Source organism: Puntigrus tetrazona, unplaced genomic scaffold, assembly GCF_018831695.1.
Source record: "Puntigrus tetrazona isolate hp1 unplaced genomic scaffold, ASM1883169v1 S000001111, whole genome shotgun sequence".
In the NCBI taxonomy this organism is placed as follows: Eukaryota; Metazoa; Chordata; class Actinopteri; order Cypriniformes; family Cyprinidae; genus Puntigrus; species Puntigrus tetrazona.
In genome coordinates this window covers 928,743-955,369 of record NW_025048699.1, presented here as the reverse complement: position 1 = coordinate 955,369, position 26,627 = coordinate 928,743, and the positions used below count along the sequence as shown (strand labels likewise).

The window sequence follows — 26,627 nt, the reverse complement described above, 5'->3', positions numbered from 1 at the left end:
AGAGAGCGACAGACTCTGGTCAACATTGACGTCACGCTGACCACGTGACACACTTCATCTTGGTTGTTGAAATGCTCATTAATTTAGATGCCAGTAATTCTTGGTTGTTTAAATCTGGTTTCAGTGACGTCACAGAGACATAATGAAGAACACTGTTCAACACACTCTGTGTTTCACGAAGACCTGTAACACACTCACAGTCCACTTTGGTTTGGTCAGTTGGGATTCAATTAATATTCAGAAATATTTATAAATATGTTTCCATCTGTGAGTTTTTTAAATAAATTCCTCCGTGTGCGTCAGAAAAGTCGTGGACGGGTTAACCTGACTAGCCAACTAAAAAAATGTCTTCATAACTGTTTCTGAAAGCATTAATTGTGTCTCATCTGTAATTTATTATATATGAAACTATTACATTCCAGTGGCTTCTCTTATTTATTGGTGATATTTAGTGCCGGTTTATCTGGGGGTGATGATTTCGTTCTCTTTAAATTGATGAATGGAAACGGTGCTTATTTGCAATTGTTTTATGCAATATTCCAAGTTCGCGTATTAGTTAAATTCACAACTTTGGTTGGAAACCCAGTTATTGATTTGACTGCGCTATCGCATGAGAACAAAATTTAAATAAACTAACTTTAAAACACTGAATTGGTCTGAATAATAACGTGTGTCTTCTGATTATGTCTTTACCGTCTTTTATTCTAGTGAAGATGCTTTGAAACAATCTGTGTTATTTATAACTTGACATGCACACTTAAAGAAACACTCCACTTTTTTGGAAATAGATTCATTCTCCATCTCCCCCAGAGTTAATAAGTTTTACTGTTTTTGAAACCCTTCAGCCGATCTCCGGGTCTGGGGACAACAGTTTTAGCGTAGCTTAGCATAGATCATTGAATGCAATGAGACCAGTAGCATCGTGTACAAAAATAATCAAAGAGTTTTGATATTTTTCCTATTTAAAACTTGACTCTTCTGTAGTTGTATCGTGTACTAAGACCGACGGAAAAAGGTAAATTGTGATTTTCAAGACAGATATGACTGGGATCATACTCTCATTCTGGCGTAATAATCAAGGAAGTTTGCTACCGCTAAGAACAGTGTTCTTTTCTTAATACACGATATAACTACAGAAGAATCCAGTTTTAAATGGGAAAAAATTGGAAACTGTTTGGTCATTTTTGAACGCGATGCTACTGGTCTCATTGGATTCAATGATCTATGCTAAGCTACGCTAAAAGTGCTATCGTCAGACCCGGAAATTGTCCGAATGGATTAAAAAATAGTAAAACTCAACTTATTAATTCTGGTGGAGTTGGAAAATGAGCCATAGAAAGTGAAGTGTTCCTTTGAGCATGCTGTACTACATAATTCAATACTTTAAATACATTAAATTCATTACAGCAGTAGCCAAAATGATCACAACACTAGTATTTTCAGCAGCTAAAATGGTTTTAAGGTTATTTCTATCTTTCGCTTTTGTGTGTTAGTATGAAATAGCAGTTTACTTTCCAAACATTCATTTAGCCTTTAATTGCAATAATCCAGTGAGATTTTTGTCTGATCTGATCATCATCAGTTTGTCTGAAACGACATGAAGAAACAGAGCGCACTGAGAGAGACTCAATCCAGAAGAACAATGTATTTGAGAAGCTTTGAGAAGCCCACCGCTGTATATTTCTGACAGCATCTTTCGTTAAGCTCAAATCTGTGAATAGTGGGATCGTTTTAGGGTTCGCTTCAAGCGCTGGCTGAGTTCATCCCTGGAGCTCAGCTAAATGAGGCTGAATCTTATTGTGATAGCCTGAACAGTGTTGATGTGTAGGATCTCTCTGAGTAATGAAGCTCACAGCTGGTTTGAATGGAAGAGAACCACAGGGTCACGACCCTGTCAGAAACAGAATAAACAGTCTGATTCACGGCGCTTCTGCTATCACGTCCAATTAGACCTCCACAAACATCACACCTTCAGGTGCTAAAGCCCAGGTGCTGTTCAGAGAATCGGATCTGTGCTCGTTGTTTGGTCTTATTTTTCAGCTGATGATATTTCCCTAGATTCCCCCCCAGAGGAAAACAGAGGTATTCAAAGCGAGCAAGTATAATACACTGAGCTCTGTTTCGCCTCACTTATGATTTATAACTTTGATGAGCGACAGGCTTCCAGTAAATACAGATTTCAGCTTCATGTTAGAACAATAAGGTCCGACTAAAAAAAAAAAGTTGTCTGCATTCAAACCGGATAAAAATAATAGAGCGAACTGAAAAATGAATGGCATGATTAATATAAAAATTATAATTTGCTTACATAATTCCAATCCTGTATGACTTTCTTCTATGGAAAAATGTTTTGCTGCATTCAGAATTAGCCAGTTCTGACCAAAAACAATAACTATAAAAAATGATATTAGTGTTAACATATGTTTACATCATATATGTGTATGTATTGTATGTACTTATTATGTACATATAACTCGGATATAAATATATACATGCAAATATTTTCAAAATATGTGTTGTATGTGGGTGTCTTTATACATAATAAATACACACAGCACACACACATATATTATGTAAACATTTGGAGGTGATTAATCACGGTTAATAGTTTAACAGCACTATACTATATACTCAAATGCAAACAAATATGTTTGGGTTTGTCATTTGCTATTACTTTATAGTTAAAGTAACTGTTAGTTATTGTCTACGGTGCTGACAGCTCTAATTTGGTTTGTCATAATGTTTATGAAATGATTATAAAACTCAACATAATGCATTCAGCACGTCCTGTTGGATATAGAATTGCGTCTTGCATTTTGTAAAAATTGAAAAGGCTGAAGATTAATGCATGGTTTTGTAGATTTGCCCCTGGTTTAAGCCTAGTCCAGGACTAAAATGTAAAAACTTTCACTGACTGATCTTAAAACAAATCTGTGTCTTCGTTTTCTCTTAAAATGCACACTATTATTGCTTAAATTACTTCAATATTGAACTATGACCTAATCTTGGTTTAGTCTAAACCCTTCTGTGAAACCAGGCCTTGGTGTGCGCTTCTGTTTTCAGGAAGTACGTGACAAGCTGATGACGAAAGCTGTGAACGGTAGCACATAGCGCTAGCAACACCGAGGTCACGGGTTCAATTCGCGGAGAATTCATGAGCGGATATTAAATGTAAATGTGCGGCTCGAACTCAACGTGAGAGTCTTTGGCCAAAAGCTTGAATGTAAATGTGCGAGAGCGAAGGCCCGCCTGACCCTGCGATGCTCTAAGAGATTCGTCAGCGCTCTGTGTTTGCTAAACATTTCTGTAGAAACCACAGCGATCAGAACGCGGCCGCAGAAACCGGCAGAATTAATAGAAGGTTAATGACTGGGTTTGGCAGGAGCCTGCGAGCGACTGATCGAAAGCGGAGATCTCTGCTGCGCTTCAACGGTTAACGCGAACCATTCCCGCGTTCTGCCAGAGAAACCCAAGCAGATCTGAACCCGTCCTCGCTCGTCATCCGCTGAAGCGTGCGTCACGAACGCCGAAGGAAAGCGAGGTCTAGAGCTGGTCTTTGCTCGGCTCCACCTCGAACATCTGGAGCTGATCTACAGGGAGCACTTACAGTATATTAGAAGCTCGCCTGACAGCGTGAAGAAAGAGATTTCAGCCCCTAAACACACAAAAACAGGATTATTCAAAAGGACGATCGAACAGCACTCATTAGTGGAGTCGGTTCTAGATGACCGTTAGTGATGTGATCGAGCTTTAACTAGAGATACGGTCGATTCCTTTGGGAGAGGAGAGAGAGACGGCTTTTCTAGGTTCAAGACTTAATGAGAAAATGGAGAGAGAGAAAAAACATCCTAACACACCTCCCCAAGCATCACAGAGATGTTGATTTTGCTAGACACATTTCAATCTAGTTCATTTGCGAGATCGTGTTCGGGTCATTTTTGATTCTCGTTTTCCGTACCGGACTAAAACCCGCTGAATTTGCTCAAACAACTTCCATTTTATTCGCCGTCTCGTCATCCCAACCTGTTACACAAGTTATGGAAGCATACTTTAAAATTTTACATTTTTTTACATAATTGTGTAGAATTCTGTGAACATCCATAACTCACAACTGCGTTGTATCTGACACTTCTGAGAAAAGAAGTCAGAATCGTGAGATTAAAAGTCACGATAACTTTATTTTACTAAGTGTACTAAGATACTAAGTGCTCCTGGACAAAAATTACTGGCCTGATTTATTTATTTATTCATTTTTAATTAGCACAAGTTATGAATTTCTGTTTGAAAGTCATCGATCAGACTCGATCGATTAGTTTTTGATGCGTTTTTGAGCAAATGCTGGCAAAATCATCCACAAATTATGCTCTTTCTCTCAAAAACAGGTGCAAAAGTTCTGGGATCGGCCAGAAACACGAAACCCAAAAAGAACGTTTGGTGATAATGCTGCTCAATGAGACATGTGAACAATTTTCAGAAACAAATCTGCAAAAAAATCTTGCTTAGTATATTTGTCAAGTAAAATCAGCTTTACTTTTAGCGAAATACAGATTGCGTCTTTATAGGGTCAAATAGTGCGAAAAAGATTTAAAAAGATGTTTTCAAAATGCTGAGTAGCTGGTGGAGAAGAAGCTATTCTCCTGTAAATCTAGTGAAGGTTTCTGGATGATATCACGGCTGTCTTCACATGTTCTTAGAGGTTACGTGTTCTGGCATCGTTTTTCTACTCCTCCACCCCGGTCTCTCTCTCTCTGGCCCTTCTCCAGAAGTTAACACTTTTTAGGTTCTCTACAAAACCCCAGGTCTCTCTCTCTTTCTCTCGGCGCCAGTGATATACAGTCTCTGCACAGATACGCTGCCAGAAAAGTTGGTTTGGATGAAGTCGGTTCTCTGTGAACACGGGACCCTGAATACACTTCCATTAAACGTTCCTCCAAACCGCTGCGATGATGAGGGAAAACACCGAACATGTCATTGGATTTCATCGGACGCTCGCTGTGTTCTCGTCCTGAACTGGCCTGAATCAGTCAGATTACACGCTTCTGCTCCGAGATCTGACATATTTGGGACTCGTTCATTGGTCTTGCCTCATCTGCTTAACAACAGAACGTCTTAGGAATGTTTGGTCCGGTCCGAGGCCAGACTTCAGTTCATTAGCTTTGTGTTTAAGTCATTCCTTCAAACTCAAATAAAGATGCTGAGGATTGTTCGTGTCCGTGGTATAGAGCTACTCGGCGACTTATTGCGCTCTTGTTTTCTAGCGCAAACAATCGTCGATCACAAGTAATAGGACTTAAGATATTATGTCGTGATTTATGAAAAAATTATTTGGGTCTCTGGAGCACAGGCTTCGGCAGAAATAGATGGCTCGAAATTATACACTTTTCCTTTATGCTAAAAACCATTAGGTTATTAAGTAAACTGCATGTTGTGTGAAGATATTTAGTAAATATATAAAAATTTAATTACTCAATGTAATATGCATTGCTAAGAACTTTATTTGGACAACTTTAATGTTAATATTTATAGTTTTTTTGCTCCCTCGGATTACAGATTTTCTAATAGTTGTATCTCAAATAGTTGACTTGTTTTGTGCTCCAGGATCACATAGAAATGTTGTTTAATAAACTTTGCTTAATAATTTAAAACAAGCCAACTTAAAACGAGGGAGACAATCTCAAGTTGTGTTTAGATATCAAATCCAAAGAAAGGAACGTGAAAACTTGTTCTTTGTTAAGTTGTTTTGTTGCTACAGTCGCTGTAGAATGATGATGCAAACATACCGCGGTTCAGAGCCAAATCACACCGTAATAAATAACAGAATGTGAAAAGACCTGTGAGGAAAAGACGAGCCAAAGATTCTTACAGAGAGAGAACGGCTCGTCCTAAACGCGTGGTTTACTCCGGGGACACTCTTCTCTGACGCCGCCGATGGCCGAGCGAGGAGGGAAATTCCATCTCTCTCTCTCCGGGACGCTGACCTCTCGCTTGCATTCCTCACAAATATCCCTTCAGCCGTGTTTCATCACCGAGCGCGGGGCCCGGATCCCAGGGAGCCCATCACAAACAGAGAGCGGGGCCAAAAACAGCTCAGATTGTTTGAATTAGCGCGATCGCGTCTGCTTTCGCTCGCCGGGCCTCGAGTGATGTCACGCCGGCGGTCTCCTGATGACATCATCGCGGGGGTGACATCATCAGCCGGGCGGGGCGGGGCGGGGGCGGGGCCGCTCCAAACGAGGCGAGCCGTTACGTAAAGACAGCCCAGGATTTTATTCCGGCTCGAGGTGTTAGTCAAGGCCCATCATCTCCTCATCCTCCATCGAAAAAAAACACGCGAAGGACGCAAGGTGAACGCGTGAACTACTCGCTCGACGTCTTATAGACTTTGCACAGAATAAATATTTGACGTATCTATATCTTAAAAAACACAGTTTTCTGTGACAGCTGCAGCTCAAATAGTAAATCGTGATCGTGGTCATAGGTTCGATTCCCAGGACAAATTTACTGATAAATGCGGATTCAAATAAATGCGTTCAGATCAATTCTTAAGGAAACATAACCTGATGAATCACAGGTAAATGCCGTTTAATGCACATTTTTATGTCAACTAAAATAGGTTTGATTTCTAGGTGAAGTAAGAAAGCTGTAACTCGAATGCAGTGTAAATCCCTTTGGGTTAAAGCGTATGACAAAGGCGCACATGCAAACTGACCTTCCCAGAATTCCCTGTGGGACACATCACGCCTCATGGGTTTTCGCTGAAATAATGGTTTCTTCTTATATTTCTCTTCTCGGTTATGTACACAAAAGTTTTTTATGCCACCTTTTCTAATGTTTATCGTATGACTTTACGCTCACAGTATGTTTTTGAGCTCACAGTTCAGTTCTCTTGGCTCTTTTGACCTGGACTATACAGTAAAATTAAATAATACAGATACAGTTTAGTTCAGGTTTACCGTCATTTTGATTGGATTCATCATGTGCTCATAAGTTGGCTGTCATTCAGTATATTATAAAGGTAGTCTTCAATACGCTTTTTGATTTGTTTATGCCAAAAATCGTATTAAGTAAAGATCATGCTCCATGAAGATATTGTGTTAATTTTTGTCCGTAAATATTACAGTTTTAGGTTTTTACAGTATTTTCCTACAGTATTTTTACAGTAAGACCTGTCTCGAGTTCTGGGATGTAGAGCTGCTTCTCAAGCTGCAGGTATGTCACTTCCTTTTCTGGGATTTATTGTTTTGGACTTCGTTCAGGTGGAGCGGCTCCAGACTCCCACACGACAGCTGGACAGGTTTGACACAGGTGTATTGATGTGTTGCTTTTTTACGTCGCCACGGCAACCACGCGGCACTGCTGTTATTCCGCCGCTCAAAGCCCAAATACACAATGATTAACAGCCAAGTCACTTTTTGTGTTTCCCGAGCTGAACACGCACGGCTTAAGTAAACCATTAGATGGTCAAATCCCCAGAAAAACCTTCGTTTGATCTGATCCAATCAAAGCCCAACCTCGGAGTCTAAAGCTGAACCCGAGGACGACGGCGGAAATGAGTCATGAGCAAACACTGATTTCTTCACACAGTCGAGGTCCAGAGAAACCAAGCATTCTTATTGATCTAACACTCCCACGAAACCAGAAAATCACGGACAGAAAATGATCAATTTAAACACACGGTGTGTTGGAAGTCATCAGACGCGCCGTTCTTTGACGATGAGAAAGTATCCCACAGATGAATGTACATGTAGAAAAGAACATTCAGCTGCTTCTGTCATGATTTTCTTTCCAAGCCCGTTTCTTTCAAGTTCACTGAAAGTCTGTTCACCCAAAACCTTCAAGATTCAACACGTGGTGAATAAATAACGCATGATTTAATCCCCGTTTTATAAAGCAATGCAAATGCATTCCATGTACCACAAAAAAGTATTTATTAAATATTTTCATTCATGGTGCGCACCTCGATCGTTAGCAGACCTTCGAGAACACAAATCTTCCTACAATTCTACAGAAGTTTGCAGAGCGAGTAAATGACGACAAATTACATTTATGGGCAAAGTATTCCTTTAATACTAGGTTTGAATCAAAAAGGAAACTTAAGTAATGAAGGACGAAAACTGAACGTGTTGACCTCGATTTCCACCTGAATTATCATGCGACCATAAAAACTCCCAGGACAGAGAGAAACTGCTGACACACACACACACACACAGACTCACACACACCCACTCGCTCACACACACACGCTCACTCTCTCTGTCTCTCTCACACACACACACACACACACACACTATCTCTCACTCTCTCTCGCACACACACAGACTCACACACACCCACTCGCTCACACTCTCACTCTCTCTGTCTCTCTCACACACACACACACTATCTCTCACTCTCTCTCGCACACACACACACACACACACCATCTCATTCTGTCTCTCTCTCTCTCACACACACACACAGACTCACACACACCCACTCGCTCACACACACACTCTCACTCTCTCTGTCTCTCTCTCACACACACACACACTATCTCTCACTCTCTCTCGCACGCATGCACACACACACACACACACACCATCTCACTCTGTCTCTCTCTCTCACACACACACAGACTCACACACACCCACTCGCTCACACACACACTCTCACTCTCTCTGTCTCACACACACACCATCTCACTCTGTCTCTCTCTCTCTCTCTCTCTCACACACACACACACACACACACACTCTCTCACACATACACCATCTCACTCTGTCTCTCTCTCTCTCTCTCACACACACACACACACACACACACCATCTCACTTTGTCTCTCTCTCTCTCTCTCTCTCTCTCTCTCACACACACACACAACTAATTTTTTGGACATCGTGTACAGTAAGAAACGACTTCAAGCTTTTTCTCGAAGATAAGCAGGAACTAATTCTTGTGATGAAGGTTTCTTATGACACACAGGGGCCCAGTGAGAGCCGATGCTCGGGGCCCGATGCGGTGTTAAACCCAGAGCCGGGGCTGTTTTATAAAGACTGGGGGAGTCAGACGGAGGCACACAGCTCTACAAACCCCTCGGCTTCTTTTATAGGGCTGTAATTTACATTTATGAGCATGATTTGGTGGTTTTGCACAGTCAGACGAGGAAAGATGAAAAAACAGGACTGAACCAAGAAACACTGTTGGAACGCAAGATTTGAAGAGAAAATGAAGGCGTGTGAGAAGCATGATCTGAAACATGCTTTTCTCATCAACAGTGTAATAATGGCAGTACATCGGTTGCTATACATTAATGACTTATTCAGAATTAGTTATTGCATCTGTTTGACATAGAAAGTGCACATTTCATCATTATTATTCTAATGTAAAGCAGCTGTTTTCTCTGTGAATGTGTTAAAGTGTCATTTATTTCAGATTTTCAGCATCATTACTCCAGTCTTCAGTGTCACGTGATCTTCAGAAATCTTCACCACACACTGATTTGAACTTTTCTAATTATTATCAATGTTGAAAATGGCTTAAGAGAACTATTACAACACTATTCAAATATTATTTATCAAGGACACATTACAAAAGGTTTCTATTTCAAATAAATGCTGTTATTTTGAGTTTTCTATTCATCTGTGAATCCTGAAAGTTATAATAAAATGCACCGCAGTTTCCACAAAAAAAATAAAGAGCGGCTTTCAACATCAATAACAGAATGAAATGTTATAGAACCGCGTTCTGATCGTGTGACGGAGTAATGATGTTGAAAATACACCGAATTAAATGACAGTTTAACACAAGTTGACAGAGAAAACAGCTGTTTTAAAGAGCCACGCACTTTCTTTTACTCAGTATTCCTGGTATGCGTGTTTTTGTGAGCCGGAGCTCGGCGGGAGTGAAACAGCACATTCAGGGCTCGTATCTAGCGCTCGGTGTTCTGAGCCAGTTTCCTTCCTCCAGAAATCAGATCTCCACACCCAGCCTCCGGAGACCAGAGCTCCGTCCTGCTCTTACATAACGCTCCGGATGGACTCACCCATGCCAGCGCGTCCGGAGAGAGAGATCCTGACGTCATCAGCCTGCGCTCGGCCCCAGATTCAAGAGCCCTGCAAGACGTGAAAAGAACACGGATGGAAGGAAACGCAGTGCGTGACCCTGGAGCATGAGGGTCAAAACTGAATACACAGCTTTCCAGTGATGTCTGGTTCGTTGGGATCGGTCAGAGATACGACTATATGAAATTCTGAGTGTAAAAAAAAATAAAAAATACTGAGAAAAGTTGAGCTAATGAAGTACTGAAGCAGTAGTATGTTACGAAGAGACAAGAACGGTTTTTGCACGCAAAGGAAATAATGTCTTTGGGTCGTAATCTGTCTCTTTGCACCATTTTGGAAAATATCCACTGAACACAAACTGTTCTGCGTCAGACGCGTTTTTCTTCACATCGAAGCGTAGAAAACACATCGAAGAGTGTATGAAGCGTGTCCGGTAGATATTCTCCACACAGAGAGACAAATGACTAAATAAAGGCCTTATTTTTATCTCAAAAAGTTGAGAAAATAATAGTTTTACATTCAGAATCGTGTTGAGCTCAATTACACACACACACAAAACCAAAATATATTCAGACACCTTCAACATTCCTCACAGTTTAGAAAATGGTAAAAAAATATATCAGTCAGAACAAACTCATCTTGATAACTTTGATAGGAAGGTATGTAATGAATTGTGTTGAATAGAGGTCATCTGCTCAATTTAAGAACAAATAGATAATGCCAGTTTATCCCGACCAATCACCAAGCCATGCGTCATGGTTTTCAGTCTGTGCTGGAAAAAGATCACATTAACAAAAAAAGAAAAACACGCTCGTCTCAAAATGTCCCACATTTTACTGTGTGAAGAATTTCTGGGTAAAATATGTCACGGTTGACTTTATTTTGCTATCCTCACTTACATAAAAAGACTATAGTGTCCTGCACCCGCTAGTGGAAAAAATATATAATTTTTTATGAATAATGTGTGTATATTCAGGTTCTCATCTGACCTTCAGAGTTCGTTCTGCGTGTGTTTTTTGGAGAGATATTTCAGGCAGATAAAACTGAAAGGATCATTATTGCGTTTGAGTTAGACTGAGCGCATTTTGTGCTGTAAATATGTGAAGTAATGAGCTTTTAATTGTGATCTAATTATCTGCCGATAAACACACACGCTCCGCTGTCCCGCGTAAACCATCCTGAACGATAAACAGAGTAACGATGGAGTCTTTGACCGCGTCAGCACAGGTACACTGTTCCTCGTCAGCGTTAACCCACGCTTATCTGATCCACATTATACAGCAGTCCGGCCGGCGGGCAGAGAAACTCGGATAAGCATCAAAATTACGTTGGTGACAAGACGTCTGTGTGTGTTCGTGTCCGTCTACATGGAGCAAAAACACACACACACACACACACACACAGTGGTCTCTGTCTCCTGATGGACTTCCTCGCCTTTTGAAAGACATTTAACTTCCAGAAATGCATTTCTATGCACCTGATGCTGTCTCTATTGTTTTCTATTTCCGGCTCAATCCGAAGCGCTTTTCTCTTTAAGCTGCTTCGACACGATCTGTAATGTATGAAGTGTTTTAGAAATAAAGATGACCTGACGCTCCACACCGGCTTGTGCGTCCACTACGTCCAAACACATTTAGGATTAGGTAAAGTGCATCATGTTTGAAACAAATTACAAGCAAATAGAGAGAGATGCATGTTTTCATTTTGAACCTGCAACCAGAGCTGCTATCATTTCCACCGAGAGACTCTCAAGTCAATCAGGTTTTATTCAAAACAGCTTTATACGGCGTCACAGGGATAAACAAGAAAGCGCTCAATTCAAATTCTGCTGTAAGTCGTCAGGTTTATTTATACAGTGCTTTTAACAGCAGCTTTACTGTATTAAACATTGTGGAATAAGGCTGGTTCAGTTTAATTCACTTTGATTCGCTTTTAATTCAGCTCACGTCAGTTCAGTGTTGATTCAGTTTAGTTCAATACCAGTACTGAATAAACGTTACTTTGAAATGTTATGCGTTACTCCATGAAAAAGTAACCAGTTTTTTTTTTGTTACTTTGTTACATTTTATAGAAAATAATGCATTGTTACTTTAAGCGGCGCTTGCTTATATATTGCTTAACTACAAACTAAATCTAGCACTTAATGTTTAAAGGAAGAGAATGCAATAAAAATACTGTTATGCAGGAAAAATATTAAACTTTCTCATGTATCGTTTGAGCTCTACAGAAGACAAAAAGGTCATTATTCAGATCAGTTAGCTCTTTATGCACTCATCTAGTGTTGTCAATGCAATAATATTTCTGAACATTGAGTGGCTTGTGATGAAGCGGAGGAAGAGAAACCGGCGCAGCGCAACAGTTTTTAAAATAAAGTAAAAAGTGCTGAATGAGCACAGCGCGTGACGTACAGAAGATAACATTCGTGCGTCTGTTAGAGTCACTCGGTGCGTACACACGTGTGTTTGGACACATACCTGCGAGTGTTTGCATACCTGCAGCCTCTGAGAGGGAATCCGTGTGTGTGTGTGTGTGTGTGTGTGTGTGTGTGTTTACCCTGTGGGTGTGTCGCTGTGTGTAATGACCTGAGATCTTCTGGTTTAGTGTGTCACTCACAGAACAGGTGACGCAGTTAAAAACCACAAACCTGAACTCTCTCTGCTATTTTAAGAATAACCAAAAAAACCTGCATTCGCTCCCACCGCTTCTACAGAATCGTGAGAGATGCAAAAAGATGGGTTTTTCACAGCGCAAATCGAGATAGAAGCAAGTTTATATAAGTAACACTTTACAGTAACGTTAATGTATTCACTAACATGACCCAACAATGAACGATATATATTTTTACAGCAAGTTACTGCATTAACTAACGTTAACATAATGCGTTAGTAGTTAACTTTAAGATTAATAAATGCTATGTAAGTATTGTTCATGTTAACTAACACGGGTAACTACTGTTAATAGACGAAACCTTACTGTACCTTCATTTTGAACATAATGTGTGTGTATTTATATATAAATATACATGCACGTAAATGTTTATATATTTTACATTTACATATTTTATACTTATAATACATTTCTAAATAAATTACATGAATATAAATAACATATATTGTATTTGTATGCACTTGGATATACATAATAAATACATACAGTAGATACATGTATTATGTAAAGGAAAAACCTCTGAATTTAATCGTTTGACAGCCGTAATTAACGTAGACGTCAATAAAAAAAAGGGCTAATAAAATAATTAGAAGCTTTTAAGAATTGTCAGAGCAAAAAGGAAATAAATAAATAAATTAGACAGACCAAATGTATCCCGATTTAAATATTCTTAGATATTTGTGATGGAAAAGAAGATGCTAAGTACAACTGTATTAATAATGTCAGACAGGTATAATGCTCATTTGTCACTCATTGGCTCGACCGGCGTCGACTCTCTGACCTTTGGACGGACGTCGTAAAAAAACATTGCATGAATGAGACGAGAGGCTCAGGTGAAGGTATTCTGTGATATTCCCCGCACGACAAAAACAAGGCTATAAACAGGCTCTGAGATCACTTCAGATCTCACAAATACTGCTCTCTCCGTTCACGTTATCACCAACAATGAAGTCCTGTTCTAGCACCAACACTGACTCCATCGTGACACGACAGAGACGTCCAAATACTAGATTTAATCTCATTGCACACGCACCAGTCAAACGTTTGGACACCATCATCATAAAAAAACCCGCTTAAATGCACGTTATTTAGTGGTTGATTCTCATGAAGACGATATGGACACCGATGGAAAAGCATCATCACGGCGCAGAGCTGGAATCCGGACAAAGACGTCGTTTAGATATTTCCTTTCATGCCACAATTATCCCACACTTCCATGAGTGTTACTTCTAAAAAGTGGAAAAATCATAATAAAAATGTCATAACCGTGTAGTTGATTGGCACCGCACATGCCCCGTAAATCCTGCAATGGCGTCACAAATACTATAAAATAAATACAAAACATAAAAGACCAAGAAAAACTATGAAAGCAAACAAGTCGCATATTTCTGATCGATGCCAAAAGTGTATTGGCTTTTTTTAATGGTCTCTGCTCATTTAGTTCCTGAGCTCGGAAACTTCAAGACAATAAACTCAGGAATACTTAAAGAATACTCACAGTACTGCTATCTCAGAAAGAATTGCGTTATATATATATATATATATATATATATATATATATATATATATATATATATATATATATATATATATGAATATATATATGCTGAAGGAAAGAGTCTTGGTTGGAGACTAAGTCCAGTCCAAAGACAAAAAAAGGATATGACACATTTGTTCTGTGCGACATGCTCTCTCACAGTTGTTTTTATTTCTTGAACAGAGCAGTTCTTTCACAAGTATTTTTCCCACAACTTCTCTTCACGTTCCTGCCAAAGCGCTCTTTCCATTCAGAGTTTCGTTGAAACTCTTTGGACTGTAACGCGGCCGGCCGAGCCAAACCTCACGTTACTGTCCGGGGTTTAGAGGTGGTTCTTTACCCGGATCCGAGTCGTAACCGGTGATCCCGTCAACTTTCTCTCACTAGCATTCCTCACAGTCAAAAAGCCAGTTCCCAAACCCAGCCTCAAAATGAATGACTAGAAAAAGACCAAGTCCGGGGCTCAAAATCTGACAGTAATTACGGACTGGATTCCAGAGCATTAGAACGACAAACTCCATCTATATAAATGCGTTTGTGAAGTCTGGGGTTCATCACTGAAATACGAAGAGAAATGTTTTTTCTCTCACCTGTACGATACACACGACTCTGTAGTTGTTCAGAACACACCGGAACGTCTCTGGATGGTTGACCAAACTAATTAGTAACCATTGAATAAATATCTAAATGTTTTGAATTAAAATGCGTTTACTGGACAAGTAGAATTAAGATATGTCTTTTCTCCGAAATCAACATTTGTTTCTGCCAGCGGGGCAAGAAGAATATTCTAGATTATTTTACTTACCGTATTGGCAGATATTTTTGCTTAAAGTATTTTTATTAGTCAACTGAATGCATCTTAATTTGTTTAGATATTTATACTGGGAAACAGGATAAAAATACTAAGCAAGAAAATATTTTTTGCAGTACATAAGATGTTTAAGATGACTTAAAATGAACCTTGCACTAAACTTTCATGTCAAAACAAAAAAATAAATTCAAATTAGTTTGTAAAATTACTTTGTGGTGTTATATATATATATATATATATATATATATATATATATATATATATATATATATATATATATTTTAATATACTATTATTATTATTATTATTATATTATATTATCATTAATAAAAAAATTAAATAAACAAGTTTCAGGCATGATTTACTGTTAAACGATTAATCGATTAATTAAAAACCAAAATAAGTTTTTGTTTACATAATATGTGCCTGTACTGTGTGTATTTATGCATATATAAAATATTTATATGCATATACAATTATATATTTATATTTTACATTATTTAATATATAAACAAACAAAAAACATTTTATATATATGTATTTTTATATATACACAGCACACATACGTATATTATTATGCGAACGAACTGTATTTTTATTTCGGATGCGATTAATCGCGATTAATCGTTTGATAGCGCCGAGCGTGACTTCTCCTGACGGATGAGGAGGACAGTGCGAAGAAGGGATCGAGAGCGAGAGCAGGACACAGAAACGCGACAGAAACCTCTCAGTCACATCATGAACATCGGAAAGTTTGAAACACCCTTAAAAAAATACAGCATGTTCAGCTGGCCGAGCGTCATCATCCAACATAAACAGCAGTTTACCAAGCATTACATCATTTAAGCGCAGATCACAGACGATGTGTGTACGCAGCGATCCACATCACGTCAGATTCCAGCGGGGTAGAGTTGGGGGAATCCCAGAGAAAGTGTGCGTCTGTCTGGAGCACGGGGAGAGGTTTACATTAAGAGCTTACGTCTCGGATTCATTTCCAGAGACCCAGCGGTCCCTAAACTCCCTGAAAGTTGCGCTCGTTTGCGCATTGTTTCATCACTTTGCTTCTCAGCCATCTGGGTTCAATCCAGAATCAGTCTGCGCCTCAAACGCCAAAATATACGCTCGGCCAAAGCCCTCGGTGAGAGATAATGGTGTTCGCGCACTTTAATATGTTATATAAACACTAAACGCCGTTGTGGTGACGCGAAACTGAAATGTACAATAAACAAAAATTTAGCAACATTAGACGTAACCCTAATAAACATAACTGACATAAAAAACTACGAAACATAGTTACTTTCATAGAAAACATGCAACGTGGGTTATAGTTTTTCACTTTCAAAAACGGTATTTTACTGTAAACAGTATGCAACAAACAGTAATTTAACAACATGCAACCATAATAAACATAACTAAACTTAAGAAAAAACATTTCCATTTGAAATATAGTGCAGGGAATTCTGACAACGTCAGCTTACAGTTTTTTACTGTAAATTATTCATTCTTTTTCACTTCCATAAACTATTATATTCTATTCCAAAAACCATGTCTATTACAGTTTTTCGCATACGGGAACTTACCATTAACCATTTAACAGCTTTTCACGGTAAGATTTTTACTGTTTTTTACCGTTAAAATCAATTATTTTTCACCATGTGGATTTTTCCTGTTTTATTTCAACCAAAACAACAAGTCCAGACACACACACACACACACACACACAAGGTCTGGTGAAATGTGAAACAGAATCGAGGTCCCTCTCTCACCCAGAAGCACAGAAATATCACGTTCAGAAAGCAAACTTCTCTCATCCGCCGGCGGACTCAGACCACAGCCGTGACGTCTGCTCGTGAGTAAGGCTAATGTCTGCTAAAAGCAGAGAAGGAGCAATTTGGAGACTCTTGGGACGCGGCGGTCTCTGTGTGTGTTACGCTTTCTGTGTCCACGCAAAAGAAGAAACCAAAGTAACCGAAATGTTGTTTCGGCCCACACAAAGAGGGGCTTGTTTAACATAAACCACGGCTAAATTAAACCTCCGCTTTGACTGCTCATCAACAAGAGCTTAAACCTCCAACATCGGCCCTGAAACAGAGGCCCAAAAAACACATTTTATTTATTGAAAACTTAAATAGTTCTCAGTTGTGTTATTTAAACTCAACCCAGCTTGCTCGCTAAACCTGCCACTGTTAACAGTGTCTTTGAGAGAATTCAGGAATAAATGTTTTCTTCAGGCCAAGGCTTTCCACTTTTACTGTGCAATGGGCCCTTACAGTTAACAAAAAAGAACCGTTTTTTAGTTCATAAAATAAACAGGTAACAAAAACCCCCACAATGCATTACTTTCCATAAAAGGTAACTAAGTACAGTTACTTTTTTAATGCAATATCGTAATGCATTACTTTTAAAAATATAGTGTAGTAAGTATATAGTTGGTTCTTTTGCTACTTTGCTTTGGATAAAAGCGTCATTATGGATAAAATTCATTATGTTTGTTGAGAGAAATAAAATATATACAGTGGAGGTCAAATAGAATGCTATTTTTCCAGGTGGTTTAAAGTCAGTTATTCCCATCTCTTACTGTAATGTTTCAGTAGGAAATATCAGTTTATATTTCAATACATGCCATTAATTGTAATGATAAAGCAAGATCGTCATCAGTCTGTCTGAAGCAAACTGAGAGCGACTCAATCCAGAAGAAGGAAAGGTATCTTAATTAAACCACCAGGGTAACCACAAAGTGTATCTAACAGAGCTCGCCGTCTCTCACACACACACACACACACACACACACACACACACACACACACACACACACACACACACACACTCTCCAAGCGTTCAGGCTCACGCATCGTGTGTGAATGTGCGCCGCAGTTCTGTTTCCCCAGCTTTTTAGAGGTTTCTAATCCTGGCGAAGCCCAGTGACATCACCCCGGCCCGGAGCCCGCCGCGTCACACCCTAACCCCGCTGAAGGGGTTAAATCCTGGATCTCTCCCTCGCTCGTTTCAGCGTCACGTGACCAGGAAGCGTGGCTCCTGTCCACTTCCCCTGCTGGCTGAAGGGGAACATTGTTAGAGAGTGGGCGGCGCTGGGTCGCTCTTACACGCAGGGTTAAAAATAACCAGCATATTTAAGGCCGAGGAGGAATCCCTTCAAACTCAGAGGCGGCGCAGACTGCCTCGCGACAGGAGCTCCTTCCTAACTCTCTCCCTCTCACTGAGGCCGTGACAGGAACTCTGGACACCGTGAAGCTTGCGTCTGGTTTGCTTCTTCTAAATAACAACAATCAGAAAACACACGTCCATAGCCTACCGTACACTCTTAAAAATAAAAGTGCTTCACGGTGCCATAGAAGAACCTGGAGAACCTTTCCCAAAGAAGGTTCTAAGAAAGAGATGGTTCTTTAACCGAATGGTTTTTTTTTGAAGCATCGCTGTGAAGAACTTCACACTTATTTTTATGAATGCACACACATCTTCTTGTTTGTTTATCTTGGACGACTAGCATTAAATTACACCACGAAGACCTTCATATTCCCAAACGTTAACCCGACCGAACCCAAATACTCAAACGCAGGAACCGTGAGGATCTGTGCAGAACGTGTTTTGTTTCCGGTAGTGATAATTTAACCAGTTCGCTTACCTTACGCTCCACCATACGCAAATTTACTAAAAGCATCAGAAGAGTTTCTATTTAAATATCTCATTTGCATTCTGATTCCTGGATGCAGAGAGTCTGTGAAGATTTTCCCACAGATACAGAGAAGAATATCCAGTTCTGACTGAGAAAGCCAACACACCGCGACGAGGAAACCCTCTTAAAAGGCCTAAAAAAGTTACAAACAATATTTCAAAGCGTTTTCCGGAAAGCGTCGCATTTGCATGAAAATGTGTCGGTGTCACTATAAAAGCATCGGATAACTTCCAACTTTTCAATCACGAAACATTTTTACAAACCGAAAGCGAGAGTGAGATCGCATCATGCCTTTGCAAGGAAAGGTAAATAAACAGCAGATGAAACCAACGTTGCATCTGATAAAGAAATAAATTTAAAAAATGCTTCTCGGCTGCGAGCCCAAAATAGTTTTTCTGCCATAAAAACATAACTCCGTGCTCAGATTTTAGCTTTCACTCATTCAACAATCAGCAGAAAACAGTAGCAGCTCAAAAGACCTGTCAATACAACCTACATTAATCGTGAAAGCGACCGTGAGAATGTGTGTGTGTGTGTGTGTGTGTGTGCGCGCGTCTGTGTGTTAAAGGGGCTACATTCAGTGTGTTCTGTGGCTAAATGCTGTTGACAGAGCCAAACGAACAAGATCCTGATGTAACAGGATGGTCTCGCTGCTCGTGTTTGCTCTCCATACAAAGATGATTGACGACAAATCCTCAGATACAGAAACCAGTTCACGTAGAAGTAAAACACAGCGCTAACCTCGCCACAAAATGATATCAGGGTGTCTCGACTGAAAATGTTCCAGGCTGAGCTGTTCGTACGGAGCTAAGACACGCGAGAGAACGACAGAAACAGAACTGAACTCTGCATGAAATATTAGTATGATATAGTGTATGCTGTCCTTTGCAGTGGTTTTATAAAAGTTGGATGTGAAGGCCCGTTTCTGCGACGGGGTTGTGACTGCTTCTTTTTAAATCAGACGATTCTGACATGTTCACCCTTGCAATTCTGAGTTAAAATCTCACAAAAAAATAATAAATAATAATGAATAAGTTGATAAAGAGATAAGGAAGCTGCAATGACCTTTACTTTTTCATTCCAGTGCAAAAAAAGCAAGATGTTAGCTCAGAGTTTAAGAAAAAAATCTGAATTTTAAGATTAAAAGAATTAAAAAGAGCATAGTGAGAAAAGGATTTATGAGTTTATAGTGTGTGTGTGTATATATATATATATATATATATATATATATATATATATATATATATATATATATATATATATACACACACAAACACACACAGTGCCTCTTTTTTGTTGCCTATTTATTTTCAGGCATATGATAAAATCGCAAACTGAGAACGCAAAGTTCTTAAAATAACAAAAAAAACAATACAGAAGTGAAAACGCTGACATACAAACAACCGTCTCAGCGATCAGGTGATTGATGAAACCTACTGAACGAATCAATGAATGAAAGGCAAGGCTTTCCGTCGCGAAGAACGCGTTTCTGCCGTGCCTTCGTCCTGTGCCTCAGGCGTAAAAACGATAACGTTAATGAGCGACACGCCTCGGTGTGAGGTGCGGAGCAGCTCGAGGTCTCGGACACGCCGTTCAAACTCTTTATAAACTCAGGAACAGGTGTCACGCGACGATACGTGCTCCCCGACGCCGGTGTCTGACGGGAGAGAAAAACAAACCGTGACTTTTCACCCGCGCTTTTCTTACCGAGCCTGTTGATCCCGGTTGCTAACACGCGCGTGTTTGTGTGGATACAAAATACCGGCCCGGTGCCAGACTTTTTTTTTTTTTCGCTCCCTCCTCCCTCCCGGATGACGTCACGAGGTGTATTTTTTTTTTTTGCGGTTGCCGCGCAACGAGAGGCGTGTCCGGGGTTTAAGAACTAGGCGAGGAAAGCCCTGCGCGCATCTGACGAATCACTCCCGTCCAGACACCGGAGAGAGAGCCCGCGCGCCGCTGAGAGGGAGACAGGGAATCCCCGAACCCGAGCCCAGGCTGCTGTTAATGGCCGGTTCCGTCAGCATGGCACGGGGACGCGTCTGATGCGCTCGCGCTCTAATAAAGACTCCCATCACGGACTGACCGGACGCGACTGGAAGCGTTTTCCACTCATGAGGTGCGCTTGGAGATTCCCGTCGGCTTTGATGCGTCCGATAGTTTCCCCGGACCTGCGTGACTAAAGGATTATTTTTATTTTATTTTTTTTTTTACGCTTCTTCACTTGCAGGCAGCCACCGAGCGAGTTTGATAGCATGGCACTGAGCGGCACGCTTCTGCCGTCTATTTCCAGCTTCTCGAGCGACGCGGACGCGAAGCGCAAGGCGATGACGGGACCCGGGACCGCCGGTTTAGTGAGTATCAAACAGGTGATTATCGGTCACCGACCCGTTACCGCGCACAATCGCCGCTGTTTCAGATTATGTCATCGGCTCGTATTTATTCCTCCGGCAGCGCTCCCGAGACAGGGGCGTGAACCGTTCCGAAGCGTTCACATTTTTAAAATCGAATTTTAGACAACATCTGAAAGAGAAAATGGGACGACACTGAAATCTGAGGGTGCAGTTTGGATACATTTACGATAGGAAGTGTGCACAATATCTTCATGGGGCATGATCTGATACTTAATATCTTAATGATTTGTGTCATAAAAGAAAAATGGATCTTTTTGACTGTATTGTTGTTTGTTTTTACAAATATAGCTGAAGACTTTTCCATGCACTGATTACAGAACGCATCCTCTTTCGAGCACTGTAGCTGGAAACATAAAAACAATGCTGCATGATAGGGGTTTTAATAATTTATAATAACATCAGAGGCCAAGTTGTATCTAGGAATAATTTGTGCTGAAGACCAGAACAAGGTCGCATTTGAATTGAAATCAACATGTTAACAATAGAAAAAATGGCTTCCAATACGAATACCAACTTTGAACCATTAAAAATAGTTTTCCTAAGTGTGTTTTGGGACGTATTCCATTAGGATTTATTAGTTTTAACAATCCACCAACAGAAGGTCACCGTTTACCAGGATAAACCCCACAGAGTCCTTTACGGTTTCCAGTAAAACCATAATAAATTTAGTGGTTGTGTCTGTTTGAAGAGTTCAGCTTCAGTAAGTTTACTCTAATGGCGATGCATACGGACCTAAACACAGAAGCCTGATACAAAGCGCTTTCCCGAGTTTCAGATGGCCTTTCGCTTCTGAAATCTTGACCTCGATCTCGACACGCCCGTGATGATTGTGTCTTCGAGAGACTTACCTTGTCTTGTTTCCTGTTCCCTCTGCATGTCTCTGTGCGTTTGGAATAAGAGATGGAAGGAGGAGATGTCTCACCTGAAACGCCCCTGCATGTCTACAGGTGGGACCTGCGCTGACCAGGACGTCCCTTCCGCAATGACCAAGAGAGAACCAGAAGAGCTGGACCTGTTGGACTATGATTTTATCCTGTCGAACAGCATGCTTCAGCAGCAGCAGCAGCAGCAGCAGCAGGAGGCCTCAGCGGCCAGCACCTCCAGAACTCTTCCGCCCTCCCCTGCGTCCTTCCCTATCCCATGCCCTCTCCTCAGGGCCAAGAGTCCAGCATGTTGTACAGCATCCCGGACATGAGCGACGTATCTCCCTCGGGAGGTTTTGTGGCCGAATTGATGAGGCCGGAGCTGGATTCGGCGTATCTTCAGCCCGCGAGCCTCCACGGGAAGTTTGTGGTGAAGACCACCATGGACATGACCGATTACAGCCAAGGGCTCAGTAAGGGAGGCTCAATGTCGGACTCTTCTTCTTTCTCCCTTGACTGTCCAATAAAGCAGGAGCAGGACCTTTATAGCACTTGCACCATCAGCCGACCGATGGATCTCCATCTGGGGGTGAACTCACGGAGCGGAGTCGGTCAGAGGCCGCTGCTGGAGCCTCACGCTTTCGGCACGGCCCGAGGGGCCATGGGGCCCAGTCGCTCTTCCACTTCCTCTCTGTCTCCGGACGAGCATCCTCAAGCTCCGGTTCTGGGGCCCCCTCCGATCTCCCTGGCCCCGGGATATCACCCCTCGCCGGGTTACTCTGGCTTTCCGGCACCTCCCGCTCAATCAGTGCAGTACCAAGGTGAGTCACGACTCCAACGCTTCACGTTATACCTAACCTTACTTTCAAAGGGGTCATGAACTGCATGAAGATTACATCATTTTGAAGTAATAGTCTACTAGTAATAGTGTAAGTAAACGCCCCCAGCTGTGATTGGCTAACAGTTTGTTTGTTTAATAGTATACGTTCCTCTTAGATAAAATAGATTCCTCACAGCAGTTGCCGAGATTTAGGTCAAAAACACATATAAGGTTAAGGTAATTGTTCTTTTTTTCGTATTTGTCATCCTAACAAAATGCTTGCTATGAAAGTGAAAGTGCAGACAATGAAACCTGATCCCAATATATGACGGATGAAAGTTTTGCACGCGGTGTGTAAACGTGATTGACTCAACATGAGGCCCTATTTATTTTTTCAATATGCAAAATTTTGTGCTATGACCTTTACTCGCACTTATGTGTTGCGATATTAATGTCGTATCCAATAGAGTCAGACAACAATGTCTTTTAGTTTTGATTTTTCTCAAATCTAATTAAATTTATTAAAAATAATATTTTTTCCACTCTTTCCTAATGCTGGGATCAGAAAGAAGGCAACGCAAACACAGCTGCATTCGCCTCTCTTGTTGTTACATTACATGTGTGAATTAGTGGGCGGGGCTAAACAAGCAGTGTTGTAGAATCAGTGGGCGGGACTAAACAGGCAGTAATGTAGAATTGCGGGTGGGGCTAAACAGGCAGTGATGCAGTATTGTGGGTGGGGCTAAGCAGGTAGTGATGTAGAATTGTAGGTGGGGCTAAGCAGGTAGTGATGTAGAATTGTAGGTGGGGCTAAACAAGCAGTGTTGTGGAATTGTAGGCGGGATTAAACAAGCATTGCTGTAGAATCAATAGGTGGGCTAAAACAGGCAGTGATGTAGAATCGTGGGCGGGGCTAAACAATCAGTGATGTAGAATCGTGGGAGGGACTAAACAGCCAGTGATATAAAATTGTGGGCGGGACTAAACAGCCAGTGATATAAAATTGTGGGCGGGACTAAACAGGCAGTGATGTGGAATAGTGGGTGGGGCTAAACAAGCAGTGATGTAGAATCGTGGGAGGGACTAAACAGGCAGTGATATAAAATTGTGGGAGGGACTAAACAGGCAGTGATATAAAATTGTGGGAGGGACTAAACAGGCAGTGATGTGGGATTGTGGGCGGGGCTAAAACAGGCAATGCTGTAGAATCGTAGGCAGTGATGTAGAAGCAGACGTTGATCTTCTTCTGTGGAGGCGGTGCTTAGCCACACTATTACATCATAGAGTAGAACACAGAAGGTATTACAGAGAAGCTTACAGGATGTTTTTATAGTACATACGTGTCAAAAGATCAAGGGAATATTGGTTTCCCTTTAAAGATGACTTGTAGTTCTGCCTCCTTGACACTAACGCTAAGGGCTCTTATTCTTCGGCAGAGCTGATTGCTCCAGCCGACTGTTTGCCCGAAGAGTCCAAGCCCAAGCGGGGTCGGCGCTCCTGGCCGAGGAAGCGAATAGCAACGCACACGTGCGACTACGCAGGCTGCGGCAAAACCTACACCAAGAGCTCCCATCTCAAAGCGCACCACAGGACTCACACAGGTCAGTGCGTGTACGCCGCGTCTCTGTAGTGTGCATGTGCTTCAGTAACAATCGGAACACGCCCTGACACGGCAGCGCAACTGCCGAGCGCATTGTCTGCGAGCGACTCGAGACGCATACAGTCAGAGTACAGTTGGCAGGTGCTTTGATCTGCTATTCAGACAGCAGGTTGATACTGATCCCTGCTGAAATAAAACCACAAGCCTGTCCCACTTCCCCTTCTATTCAGTCAACGCAGGGATGAGCAACATCTGAATTGTTGTCTCCCTCTCTCTAACGGCTTTCTCTAATGTGACCAAAGTGTGCTTGATTGTTCTCGTTAGGTCCTCGGGGTGAATCGCTAACTGTTGCGTGTGTGTGTTTAGGAGAAAAGCCGTATCACTGTGACTGGGAGGGATGTGGCTGGAAATTCGCCCGATCGGACGAGCTCACCAGGCATTACCGGAAGCACACGGGCCATCGGCCGTTCCAGTGCCAGAAATGCGACCGAGCCTTTTCCCGGTCGGATCATCTCGCGCTGCACATGAAACGCCATCTATAACCTGGAAGACCCCCCTAAAAACTGAAGATACTTGTGGACTAGTTAACCACGTGTTGCCTTTGAACAAGAGCTCCACGACAAGCTGTGTTCTCCACAGCGTCAGGGTTGGGACGTTTCTTTTGTTTACTCTTAGTGCTGGCAAAAGATTAATCGCATCTAAAAGGAAAGTTTTTGTTTACAAAATACGTGTGTGTGCACTCTGTATATTATGTATACATAAGGACACACACATAGATCATATATTTAAAAAATATTTACAGTGTATATATATATATATATATATATATATATATATATATATATATATATATATATATATAGTCATATATTATATATAAATATATAATATAACATTTTTTGTATAGTATATATATATATATATATATATATATATATATGTATATATATATATATATATATATATATATATATATATATATATATATATATATATATATATATATATATATATATATATACTGTATATACACACACCATACACCCACATATATTATGTAAACAAAATTTATTTTGGATGCGATTAATCATTTGACAGCACTATTAATTTTTTTACGGTGGCTGAGAGCTCGAATGGAAAAATAAAAGAGAAAAAAACACATGCAAATGGAAAAACAACTGCAAATTAAGAAAACATGATCTATTTGACAACACAGGCACAGGAGATGCTCAAAACAAATAAAGAAATGCACTACAAATACTCACAACAATATAAATATTAGTGCTGTCAAACGACTAATCCTACGTTTACGTAATATATGTAAACATATATAAATACAGTTTATAACTTTTTCCCAAATTTTATGTTTATATATTGAATATATTTATATATAAAATATAACACACAAATGTATATACATGTAAATATTTTCAAAATATATATTCTCTGTGTATGTGTGTGTATATATATATATATATATAATAAACTCAGTACATATATTATGTAAACAAAAGCTTTTGTTGTTTTACAGCACTGATAAATATAATATTTGTATGTTATAACTGTTTGTAACGGCATATGCTGACAAACCAAAGATGTTTTCTTCATTTGCATGTGTTTCTGAAGCGGCTCTCGGTCAATTTTTCCCCGGTTTTTGTTGTTGTCTTCCAACATGCTGGCGATTCCCCGTCCGTTTCCTGCACACTGGGACAATACTGGAACGTGCGTCTACTTACCGACAAAACTTGGAGATGCCAAGTGCCAAACACAAGACTGGAAATATATGAATATCAGGGATAATAAATGGAAACCTTAGAATATATGTATTAAAGAGGCCTTTGATCGACCTACATTCCATCACGCAATCCTCAAAACACTGATCCGTCTTAAGGATTGTTTTTTCTCTCTCTCTTTTTATCGCTCTCTCTAAAGCCATTAATTTCAGGTACAGAGTAATTTATAAGCGTGTTACAAGACGGTGCTGAGTATAGCCAGGTGTATTCAGTAAGGTACCAAAGATAAAGGTGGATTTAATTGAAGTCTGTGAGTGTTGGGGGGCGAACGCATGACCTCTTCTTGGTGATGGCAATCTAAACTGCACTGTGGTTGCAAGGTGCAATAATTTTGATATGTAAGACGCTCATATTTTTATATAAGAAACAAAAAAAATAACTCTGAACAAAGT

General features: G+C 40.5%; 1 protein-coding gene across 1 annotated transcript; it reads left to right on the top strand.

The window, feature by feature from the left end:
- Positions 1 to 20,644: 20,644 nt before the first annotated feature.
- On the top strand, positions 20,645 to 25,257 carry klf4 (Kruppel-like factor 4). The gene is given in 6 exon segments (XM_043234411.1): positions 20,645 to 20,864; positions 20,976 to 21,099; positions 22,058 to 22,289; positions 22,292 to 22,843; positions 24,279 to 24,443; positions 24,809 to 25,257. Coding segments are annotated over 6 exon segments (1,323 nt in total). The 5' UTR covers positions 20,645 to 20,790; the 3' UTR covers positions 24,985 to 25,257.
- Positions 25,258 to 26,627: the final 1,370 nt, after the last annotated feature.